Below are 11,071 nucleotides of genomic sequence, written 5' to 3'. Positions count from 1 at the left end.
CCTCCATGTGGCTCAATAGGAAATGTGTTGGCCCTGAACACTGGCTGGAAACTCCAACCCCATGCCCCTAAAGTCACACCCCAAAAACTCCCAGCACCCTAGTTCCAAGACCCATCTCAGACCACACCAAACATTTATTGTGGACCACCAACAAAGCAAGTGAGTCTCTTGCCCACCGCAGTTGACTGGACATCTTGGAGGGACACCAGCCAAAAGCATTTGATTTGACTTTTGACATCTGAACCCCACCTCCCCGGAGATGCCACTGCACTCCATATCTTCCTCAGAACCCAGAGCCACCTTTTTATTTTTTTGACAGTCTTGCTAAGGCGGCTCAACCTGGCCTCAAATCTCAATCCTCCTGTCTCAGCCTCTCAAGTGCTGGCATGACAGCTGTGTGCCAATTTTGAAGGTGGGGACAGGATCATAGAGTAGCCTGCGGTGAGTGCGGTCATGTGACCACCAGGGGGCAGCAGGAGCCTCGGTGGTTAGAAGTCCAGCTCCGGCATCAGCCTGTGCTTGGGCGGGTCACTCTGAGGCTCGGCCGGTGGGTCTGAGTGCTCGACCTCCCAGGCCCTCTGCTGGGCCGGCCAGTCCATGTGCGCCCAGCGCGGGTCAGGGCCACCCACCACCTCGTCCACGCAGGCGGCCAGGTCGGCCAGGGGCTCGGGCCGCTCCACCAGGACGGGCGCAAAGGGCCCCACGAGCCAGGGCAGGGGCATGGCCCGCAGGACTGAGTCTAGCAGCTCGTCCACGCAGGCGTGCGCCCGGGCCACGCGGCCCCGGCCCTCGGCCAGAGCGGCAGGCGCCACATCTCGCAAGCAGCGGGCGTCGGCGAAGGCAGCCTGCAGGGCGTCCACGCTTCGCTGCACCTCCGCCACCTTGGCCCGGGCACCGGGTGGCAGTCCCCGCACGCAGCCCGCCAGCGCGTCCACTGCGCTCTGAAGCTCCAGGGTCAGGCTGCGAGACAGGGCCAGCGTCTCCAGCTCCACCTACAAGAGCCCAGGCTCAGTTTCCCTATGCCTCTAATGCAGGGTCTCAACCCGTGGGCCTTTTCACAGGGGTCCTGTATCAGATATTTACATCGCAATTCATAACAGTAGCAAAATTACAGGTATGAAGCAGTAATGAAACAATTTTGTGGTGGGAAGTCTCCACAAGTATTAAATGGTCACTGCATTAGGAAGACTGAGAACCACTGATTTAATGGAAGCTCTGGCCTGGTTTAGTTTCCCCATGAAATCTAAAGTGAGTGCCTTGGCTTGCCTCAGTTTCCCTTATGGACAACAATGGGGGGGTCAGTTCTGCCATACTTTACCTCATTGGACACAAAAGAGAGTATATGTTCTGCCTCAGTTTCCCTCATGGACACCCAACTTGGTGACTGAGAGCACTTGAGCCAGGGTCTCTGCCCAGGGTGGATCCTGCCTTCCCCATGGCCCCTCACCTGGCTGTGGCTGCGCCCATTCTCCGGCCATGGACTCCAGTCCCCCCACAGGTCCTGTACCTTTCGGGAATAGGGAGTGGGGATGGGGCTTGCCGAGTTCTGCATACGGTGGATCTGTGGGATAGGGACACTGGGCGTCAGGCTGGAGGCCTGGGTGAGTTTGCCCATCCTAGCCTGCAGCTGGCCTCCAGCAGCCCTTAATGAGCACCATCTAAATGCAGCCAACCTTGAATTCTGTTGGCCAGCCGGGCCCTTCTCCCCTCTGCTCCTTTTGCCCATAGGGATCCCTGCTTTGCCCAGCATAGAGTCTCCCTCCTTCTCCTGCCTGAAGAAAGAAGGTGAACGGGTGTATATTGTATCGTATCAGTATTCAATATTCAACCAGGAAAAGGGAGAAACTGATAACTGTCCCACTGTGGGTGGCCCTTGAGATGAGGCTCAGAGGGTGACAAGGCAGGACACACAGCACAGAGCACTCCCAGGATGCTCCAGCCTCACACCCACAGAGACAGGAGAATGGGAAGGGGCCCTGGGAAATGGAGTTAGTACTGAACAGGGGCAGAGCCTCACTGTGAGGAGATGACGGGTGGTGGGGATGGCTGCATGGCTTCCTGAGTGCCGGGATGACAAGGCCTGAGCCACCATGCCCAGCGATACCATAAAGCCAGGGTTTGAAAATGAAGCAATAGATAAGGCAAGGTGCTGTGGCCCCACACAGCATGTAACTGTGGCTGGACACACAGTGAACTTTCTCAACAAGGATTTAGTAACCTGACTATGTACAAATTGTCCTATCAGCTGTAGGCAGGGCATGGCCAGCCATACAGTAGATGCTCAATAGCCGGATATAGGGAGAATTGGGACATGGCTCAGTGCTGAGCATCTTCCCAGAACGTGTGAAGTCCCCATCCACCCTAGCACTGGGAGTGAGGAGAATCTGGACCACAGGAAATTAAGGAGCACATGGGCACAGGATGTGGTACAGCATAGGACACACTGCAAAAGGCAGGGGCAAACAGTGTATGTGTGCTGTGGAACACTGTTCAGCCAGGAAAAGGAGGGAGACTCTAACACCTGCTCCCACATTGAGTACAAAGGCACACTCTTTGGGGTCCCATTCCCAGGAGGCCAGGAGAAGGCCTTGGGACAGGTAGAACCTGTGGGAGGCAGGATGGGAGCAGGCAGGATGGGAGGACTATCTGGGCAAGAAGAAGGAGGAGGACAATGACAAAGAAGAGAAGAAGAAGAAGAAGAAGAAGAAGAAGAAGAAGAAGAAGAAGAAGAAGAAGAAGAAGAAGAAGAAGAAGAAGAAGAAGGTGGTGGTGGAGGCTGGGCAAGGGCTTTGAAGGCAGAGGTCACTGTTAGCTGTGAGAGAGTGAGAGGTAAAGGAGGGAGTGGGGGGGGCAGAAAATGCAGTTTGGGATGAAGGCTGAGGTGTGATCTGGGACCTAGGGTGATGTATCCGGATGGGGTCTCTTCCTGAATCCTGGGAGCCCCACCCAAAACCCCGAGCAGGACCCCCCCACCCAGCAAGAGCCATGTCCCGACCCCCCATGCCTCTGTCTACCAACCCAGCGACTCACCAACTCCAGGGTCTCCTGCAGCTGGGTCAGTGTGTCCTGGGTGCGGTGCTTGCTCTGCCTCAGTTTCCCCAAAGAGTGTTCATAGGCCAGATGGCGGAGGCGCACCGACAGGGATCCCAGACGCACAAAGTAGCCCTGTTGTCGCCTCTGCTCCTCTACAGAGCACACTTCTGGGCCCTCGGCCTCTGCCGCCAGGGCAGCTAGGGACAGGGACGGGGGGGGGGGGCGGGGGGAACAGGGGTCAGCAGGGGGGGTCCGGCATGGCTTGACTTACACCTCTGCTCACTCACAGGAGCACCCAGGTCCCCAGCTGTACAGCGACCCTGTAACCGTCCCCAAGCCCTACGGAGTTTGCTTTATTTTTGTTCCTTTGTTTTGAGATGTGTAGACCAGGCTAGCTTCCAGTTCACTACACAGACAAGGCTGACCTTGAGTGCTGAGGTGACAGACAAGTGCTGCCATAGTGGCCCATGGGGTACTGGGGTTGGGACCCATGCTTTGTAGTCCCAGCCCTGGAGCTTACGCTGTACATTCGAGAGGAAACTGAGGTAGGCCAGTGGGGTGGCTCAGTGATGGTGGAAGGAGAGAACCGACTCCTGGAGGTATTCTCTTTCTCTGACCTTCAGTGCCTGCTGTGGCTCGTGTGGACATGCGTGCACACACACACTTTTAAACTGAAGTATCCTAGCATGCTGGAGGCAGACCTAAGACTCGAACTCAGGCCTGATTCTATCAAACATGGCCAGGTCCAGTGGTGCACTCAGGAGGCCGAGGCAGGATGGCCATGAGTTCATGAGTTCAGAGCAAGCCTCAACTATAGAATGAAACCCTGTCTCAAAACAATCGCAATAAATGACATGAAATGAATCCACACATTGGCAAGCCAGATAAGTAATTTCCAGGGCCACCACATGCAAAAGCCCAGTGTCTCTTTGGGGTCTGGATGTCCAACTTTCTGGGCACAAAGTGGAGGGAGAGATCGACTGTGTTTGAGTTCCAGGTTTCCCTATGCTGTGCTGTGCAACCTCAGGCAAGTCCCAGACCTCTCTGATCAGTACCTAGCTCATCCTCAGTCATGGGCAGGAAGTGGTCCACCAGCTCCTCTGACTTGCCCAGCACCATGTCCATGGCCTGGCTCATGGAGCGCTTCAGCTCCCCACTCCAGCGACGGCCCCGCTGTGCCAAATCCACCACACCTGTGACACTGTTGGTCACTGCATCTTTGGCTGAGGTAACCACCTGTGGGAGGGGTGTCCCTCGGTGTTGTATGCCTGTGGCTCCATTTGCTCCCACCCTAGTCCTGGAAGCAGAGATCCCCAAGACCTCCGGCCCGCTTCCTAGTTCTGTGCTTCAGCTTCCCTTCATTAAATAGGCAGCCTTGAAGCCCTCCCCAACCGGCCGGCCACCATCTCACACATCTGCTCCCCACAAGATCTTTCCCTTCCCCCCTTCACCCTGGAGGAGTGGAGGAACTGAGGCCTGGTCGTCTCTAGTACCATGTCCGACGGCTGCTGCAGGAATGGCAGCTTCTCTTCTAGTTTGTCCAATCCCCTACAGGCGAGATCGTTCACTGTGGCCACTGAAGAAAGAGGGAGGCGGGCATGGAGGACTGAAGGGCTGTGGCAGAAGGGAGTGCCTGGCAAGGATGGAGGCCACACATCCAGAGGAGTGTGCACTCTGGCCAGGGGGACAGGGCAGACAGGTGACAGGACCTGAGGCAGTTCCGCTATTGAGTCCTTTCTCCCCATCCCCTGCTGGGTCTCTCAGTGCATCTGGGCTCAGGGTCTTGGGAACAACAGAGGAGTTGGGGACCCTCAGTAACCCTCTTCAGTCACACAGTCAGCCATGGGGCTTTAGTCCCCTGGTCAGGCAGGAGCCCTGAGCCAGCGACCCAGCCATCAGAGACAAAGAAGGTGCCAGACGGTGGGAAAGAGCAGAGGGGGCACTTAGGAACCAAGAGGGGGTCCAAGAAGGGGTCTGGGCTGACTACATCTGATTTGAGCCCAGTGCTGCATAAACTGGGTGGGTGTGGTGGTGCAGGTCCATCATCCCAGCACTCAGGAGGCTGAGGCAGGAGGATTGCTGAGCATTCTGGGCCAATTTGGGCTATAGAGCAAAACCCTCAGTCAGATCTGGAAAAGGGGGCGGGGAGTACATAGACAGCCCAGGAAGGGACACCTGGCTCAGAGCATGGTAAAGAAAGACCAAGGTAGGGACTCGGGAACACAGACTCACGCTGGGGCTGCAGGTGCTCCAGTAGCGGTTGTGCGTGGTCCAGGGCACAGGTGGTCACACTGCACACACAGTGCTCAGCCAGGCGACAGGCTGAGCCCAGCAGCGGGTGCTTGTCCTTGGCTGCATTGTAAGCACTGGACACGGCCGTGCAAGTGGCCCTGACAAGGGGCAAGGCCACCACACGCTTCACCACGTTCTGCAGGAACCAGTGACATCAGGGCTCAACCCCACCAGGAACAGATAGCAGCAGCCTGCTGCTCAACAGGACACCTCCCGGTGCTCCTGGTGCAGAGCAGACTCAGCGGGTGTCCCTGCGTTGGGGATCAGCTGGGTGATGACCTCTAGGGCAGAGACCTGACTGCTGGGGCCTCAGTTTCCCCGCAGGCTGTAACTGTGGGTAGCATATACCCTGAGTTTGGTGACACCAGTCACGTGGAGCTACAAGAAGGGAGCTGGACCTTAGTGTCTCACTGCCAGACCCTCCCACAAGGGATGTGTGGTGCCCTGCCATGAACCCCCCTCTGAAGGGCTCCCCCACTGTGGTCACTCTCCCAGCCCCTCACCTGCTGGTCCGGCTCCCCCAGGCTGGATCCAGGGTCTTGAGCTGTCTTATTGGACATCCTGAGGATCAGGACACGGAGAGAGGGGACCCCTGAGAGCTAGCCCTGTGGGGTGTCCTGGGATGCATAGGCAAGCCATGCACAGGGTCTTGCACATAGTAGGTATATAATTAAAAACCAGTGGCTTTGTGGGGGAGGGGGCATGGGCCCCGAGGAGATGAGGATGAGTTCAGATTCCATCATTACCTGCGGTGTGGCTCGGGACTGGCATCTTCACTTCTCTGGTCCATTTCCACCGGGGACAAACCCGCACACCAGCCCCACTTGCCAAGTTGGAGGGATCAGCAGCAGAATCCAGTCCCTTTGACAGGCAGGGAAACTGACACACAGGTTGCACATGGAGCTCCGAGGTCACCCTCAGCTGTCCAGGGTGACAGGGACGCTGACCTTAGGGCTCACACCTGCCCTGCGCGTCCCCACCGTGGCCCTCCCACTGTCCTCTGCGCCTGGGCCCCGCCCAACTGGGTCCTGGGCCCGGGCCCACTGGGCCAAGGGTCCCACCACCTGCTGCGCCTGTGGCTCCGCGCATGCGTGCCCCGCCCGCTCCCTCTGGCTCCATTGGGAAGGTCCGGGTGTTCCCGGTCAGGGCCTCCTGCGCCCTCACCTGGGTGCAGAGCAGACCCAGCGGGTGTCCCTGGCGCCGCTACCCGAGCCAGCCCTTCTCCCTTATAGCAAATCTGGGCGGGGCCTCCGCGCCCGGGCCAATGAGGCGCCGGGGTGTGTCCGGGGCGCGTCCCCCCCTGTTGCCATAGCGACCTAGGGGCGCTGGTGTCCTGTCAAAGTCACCACAGGCTAGAGCCATGGACTTTCTTACTCTTGATTCTTTTACATTCGCTCGTTTTGTTTTGAGTCAGAGTCTCACTCTGTAGCCCAGGGTCGCCTGGAACAAATTACATAGCCAAGGATGACCTTGAACTCACCACCCAGTAGCTAAGGCGACAGATGTACCCACCACCCTGGTTAGGCAGTGCTGGGCAGGGACCCAGAGCTGTCATGTTATGGAACTCTGTCCCCTGAAGCCCACTCGGCCTGCTTCTTTATTATCATTACATGTATGTGTGTGGGTGTTATCTGTATGTCAGTCTGTCTTTCTGTGCACCATGGGTACCTCAGGAGGCCAGAGAGGGTACCGGCCGCCTATGAGTGGGGTAGTAGGTGACTGAGCATCATGTGGGTGCTGGGACTCCAACCCCAGGCAGGAAATGCCACTGCATTTCTCTGCTGATTAATCCTGGGAGCAGTAGACCTTGTCAACTCAAACCCCATTTTACAGATCTGCAAACCAAGGCCCCAGGCTTAACCCATTCTCCTCAACTCCCTCTGCAGGACTGGGCTGAGAACCCAGTCTTGCGGTGTTACATGCCTGTCATCCCTGCGCCAGGAGGCAGAGGCAGGAGAATCATGAGCTACATAGCAAGTTTGAGGCCAGCCTGGGCTACATGAGACGTTGTCTAAAGAAAAAAATAACCGGCAGTGGTGGTGGCTCACGCCTTTAATCTCAGCACTCGGGAGGCAGAGGCAGGCAGATCTCTGAATTCAAGGTCAGCCTGCTCTCCAGAGCGAGTTATTGGACAGCCTGAGCTACACAGTGAGGAGGGACTGGAGAGCAGGCTCAGTCAGCAAAGTTCTTGCCACGAAAGCCTAAAGACCTGAGCCCGCATCTCCAGCAGACGGAGGGAACCATCTCCTGTAAATTGCCCTCTGACCTCCACAGGCTCGCTGGTGCGCATGTGCACAAAATAAATGTGAAACAACAGGGAACCGCGCAAACGCGAGGAGTTGTTTGTTCTTTTCTTTTCTTTTCTTTAAAGATTTATTTACAGCCGGGCGTTGGTGGCACACGCCTTTAATCCCAGCACTCGGGAGGCAGAGGCAGGAGGATCTCTGTGAGTTCGAGGCCAGCCTAGTCTCCAGAGTGAGTGCCAGGATAGGCTCCAAAGCTACACAGAGAAACCCTGTCTCGAAAAACAAAAACAAAAAAAAAATTATTTACTTATTATGCAATATTCTGCCTGCATGTATGCCTGCCGGCCAGAAGAGGGCACCAGATTCTATTGCAGATGGTTGGGAACTGAACTCAGGACTTCTGGAAGAGCAGCCAGTGTTCTTAATGCCTGAGCCATTTCTCCAGTCCAGGAGTTGTTTTATTAACTGCTTTGGTGACCTCCGTCAGGTGTGGGAGGGGTCAGGGAACCGCAATCCCGGCAGAGGGAACGGTGAGTCCTCCCCCTTCCCCTCCCCCTGCCCCACCCGCCACCCTCCGACCCCCGTCGCCATCCTACAGGGACTCCAGGTCTACCACGTCCAGCAGCCGGCGTCCCTTCAGGGCCTCGGGCCCCGCACAGCGCGTGTCGTTCTTGGAGAACATCTTGTGTTTGTTGTCCTGCAGCCAGCGGTACAGGTCCCGCAGGTCCTCGTTGCAGACCCAGGGGTTGTGCGACAAGTCGAAGCCGTCCTGCATGTCGCGGGCCGGCCTCCCCAGCGACGCAAACAGGCGGGGGGGTATGCTGGATAGAGAGTTGTTGGACAGATCCAACATGTCCAGCTCCCGGAGGTTCCAGAAGGTGCTGTCCACCACCTCAGTCAGCTGGTTGTCGTTCAGGAACAGGACGCGCAGAAACGGCTGCGGTCCGAACGTGCCCAGCCCCAGCCTCCGCAGCCGGTTCCCTTCCAAGTGCAGGCGCTGCAGCCGGCTCGGGCCCAGCAGGAGGCCGTGGGGCAACGTCTCCAGCAGGTTGTGCCCCAGGTCCAGGGTGCTCAGGTAGGTCAGGCTAATGAGGAACCCGCGGGGCAGCGCGCGCAGCCGGTTCTTCGCCAGGTCAAGGTGTTCCAGGGAGCGCAGGCCCCACAGCCACGTCACCCTCGCGTCCTGCAGCTGGTTGTCCCGGAGGACCAGGGTGCGCAGGGCGGCCGAGTAGTGGAAGAGTTCCGGGGGCAGGCCGCGGAGCTCGTTGTGGGTCAGGTCCAGGACCTGCAGCCCGCGTACGGGCGCCAGCAGCTGCTGGGGCAGCTCTCGCAGGCGGTTGCTGGAGAGGTGCAGCTCCCGCAGGCGCTTACACGTTTGCAGGGCTCTGGGGGGCAGCTCCGTCAGGTTGGAGAATTCCACCGACAGATGGACAGTGTCATCAGGGAGGGGACTCGGGAACCTGGGGACACTGTAGCAGGAGACGGTGCTGCCCTCAGCCGACCGCAGTACCAGGCATTCCTCGAGGCTGGACACAATACCATGGGCTGAAGTCACCAACAGGGCCAGGAGGAGCAGGATTCTGGGGAGGCAGGTGTTGAGGTCCTGGGGGCTGCGGTCAGGGAACCATGGTGAAAATACATCCCCTCCTCCCCGCAGTCACCAACCTGGACTGGGAAAATATGAACCTCACGGTTTGTTTCCTGAGTCTATTTTTGTCCTCTTAGCTGGGTAGGTGATTGGCAGAGCCAGTGAACTCCTATTCATCCTGCGAAGCCTCAGTCACATTATTTTCATTCTCACCTAGTGCCTCCCCTCGGCTTCCAGAAGTGGCCCCTGTTCCACAGCAAACCTCACCTTTATGATCCTTAAGTTCCTGGATCTGAACTCTATATACTCCCCGTGCCAGTCCTAACAGGTAACCAGTTATTAATTATTCCCAGCCCAATTTGCTAGTTACTTCTACTCTGGCTTGTTTCCTGGGTCTAGTCCTATCTCCCTCATCATGTGTTCAAAAGGGAGAGTCAGTGGACACCTGTTCATACTGCAAAGCCACAGCCACAATGCCTGGCTTTCATTAACCCTTCTCTGACTGTTGTCAGGAGGACAGAAATGTCCACATTAGGCTCCTTCACTCTCTGTCCAGCTTGGGTTTGGGTTTTGTGGGGTCCAGGTGAACAGAGTCCCTCTGTAGTTGGGTCTGCTACAACCCTCGCATCTCTGGGGCATCCCTTCCTCAGAGGAGTGGAGGTGACCATGACCTTTCCCACTGCTCACTGGACCTCTGGGGGCCTGTGTCTGCAGTAACAGCTTTCAGGCCTGCATCTGTCCCTAGCAACCTTGGTGGCTCAGACCAACGTGCCCATAGCTCTGCCCAGCCTGGCTCCAGGATTGCCCAGCACAGGCCATACCTCCCTTGCTGCCAAGGGAGACCTCCCTCCCTCGCTGCCAAGGGAGACCTACCTCCCTCGATGCCGAGGGGAGGCCATGGCCACTCTTCTCCTTTTCCTCCGTGTCTGAACCTGTGGCCCCAGGTCAAAGGCTTTATACAGTCCCTACCCCAAATCAATGCAAAGTGTGTGTGCGTGGGGGGGGGGGAGGGAGCCTGGGGACAGGTCAGCATTGCTACACCCTTCCTGGCAGAGGCCTCTGCTTCCTGCCCACCCCTTCCTGGCAGACTTTCTTCACCTTTAACTTTCTGGTCTGGGGACTGGTTCTACCCAAGATAGGAAGAGCTCTGGAAAACTCTCTGGTCTTGAGTATCTGACATGTTTTCTTTCTATCCTCAAGTAGCTTTCCTTCTCTAAGGTCCTGGGCAAAGAACAGTACATGGCTCTGAATTCCAGCTCCTGAACAATGAACCAAAGCTAAGATTCTCTGGGACTCAGTTTCCCCACCTACATAGTTGAACTCAATCTTCAAGTGATCCTCTAAGCCCAGTGGTGCACACCTTTAATTCCAGCACTTCGGGCTGCAGAGGCAGGGGGATCTCTGGGAGTACAAGGCCAGCCTAGTCTATGGAGGAAGTTCAAGGACAACTAGGACTGTTACACAGAGAAACCCTGTTGAGAGAGAGGGAGAGAGAGAGAGGGAAAGAGAGAGGGAGAGAGAGAGAGAGAGAGAGAGAGAGAGAGAGAGAGAGAGGGGTGCAGTGTGCAGGTGTGTTGTGAAAACACAGTGTGGTCTGGTGTCATCACAGCACTCAGGGCTTGGGGTCTGAAGGCAGGAGATGCTCTTCCACTTTGATGCCAGCCTGTGCTCTATAGTGTGTTGTTGTCCATAAGATGGCTCTATTACAACTTGCTATATTTTTCATCTTTCAGATCCTTCCATGGTGTACAAGTGTGAAGAGAGCTCTCAGATAAAAGAAGTAAAGTGCGGTGAGTGAACTTCAGGAGTAAAAATACAGATAATTGTGGAAGTGAAACAGAAATACTAGCCAGATGATGAAGAAACCAGTGAGTTAACCTTGAGAGTAAAAACATATAGAATTGGAGATAGG

At 56.6% G+C, this 11,071-nt stretch overlaps 2 protein-coding genes across 2 annotated transcripts; both read right to left on the bottom strand.

Annotated features, from left to right (window-relative positions):
- Window positions 1-488: 488 nt before the first annotated feature.
- Window positions 489-6,115, bottom strand: LOC113835845 (perilipin-5). The gene is made up of 8 exons (XM_035445851.1): window positions 6,072-6,115; window positions 5,829-5,886; window positions 5,266-5,461; window positions 4,527-4,609; window positions 4,089-4,269; window positions 3,031-3,230; window positions 1,448-1,561; window positions 489-992 (listed from the first exon to the last, which is right to left on the bottom strand). The coding sequence occupies exons 1-8, from the start codon at window positions 6,113-6,115 to the stop codon at window positions 489-491; spliced, it is 1,380 nt and encodes a 459-aa protein (XP_035301742.1).
- A 2,048-nt stretch (window positions 6,116-8,163) lies between these two features.
- Window positions 8,164-10,058, bottom strand: Lrg1 (leucine rich alpha-2-glycoprotein 1). Its single transcript, XM_027416875.2, has 2 exons — window positions 10,033-10,058; window positions 8,164-9,181 (listed from the first exon to the last, which is right to left on the bottom strand). Exons 1-2 carry the CDS (start codon window positions 10,056-10,058, stop codon window positions 8,164-8,166), a joined length of 1,044 nt encoding a protein of 347 aa, XP_027272676.1.
- Window positions 10,059-11,071: the final 1,013 nt, after the last annotated feature.

Source organism: Cricetulus griseus, chromosome 5 (genome assembly GCF_003668045.3).
Source record: "Cricetulus griseus strain 17A/GY chromosome 5, alternate assembly CriGri-PICRH-1.0, whole genome shotgun sequence".
NCBI lineage: Eukaryota > Metazoa > Chordata > Mammalia > Rodentia > Cricetidae > Cricetulus > Cricetulus griseus.
Note: the sequence above shows the minus strand (reverse complement) of the source record. Positions and strands in the feature narration are given on the sequence as shown.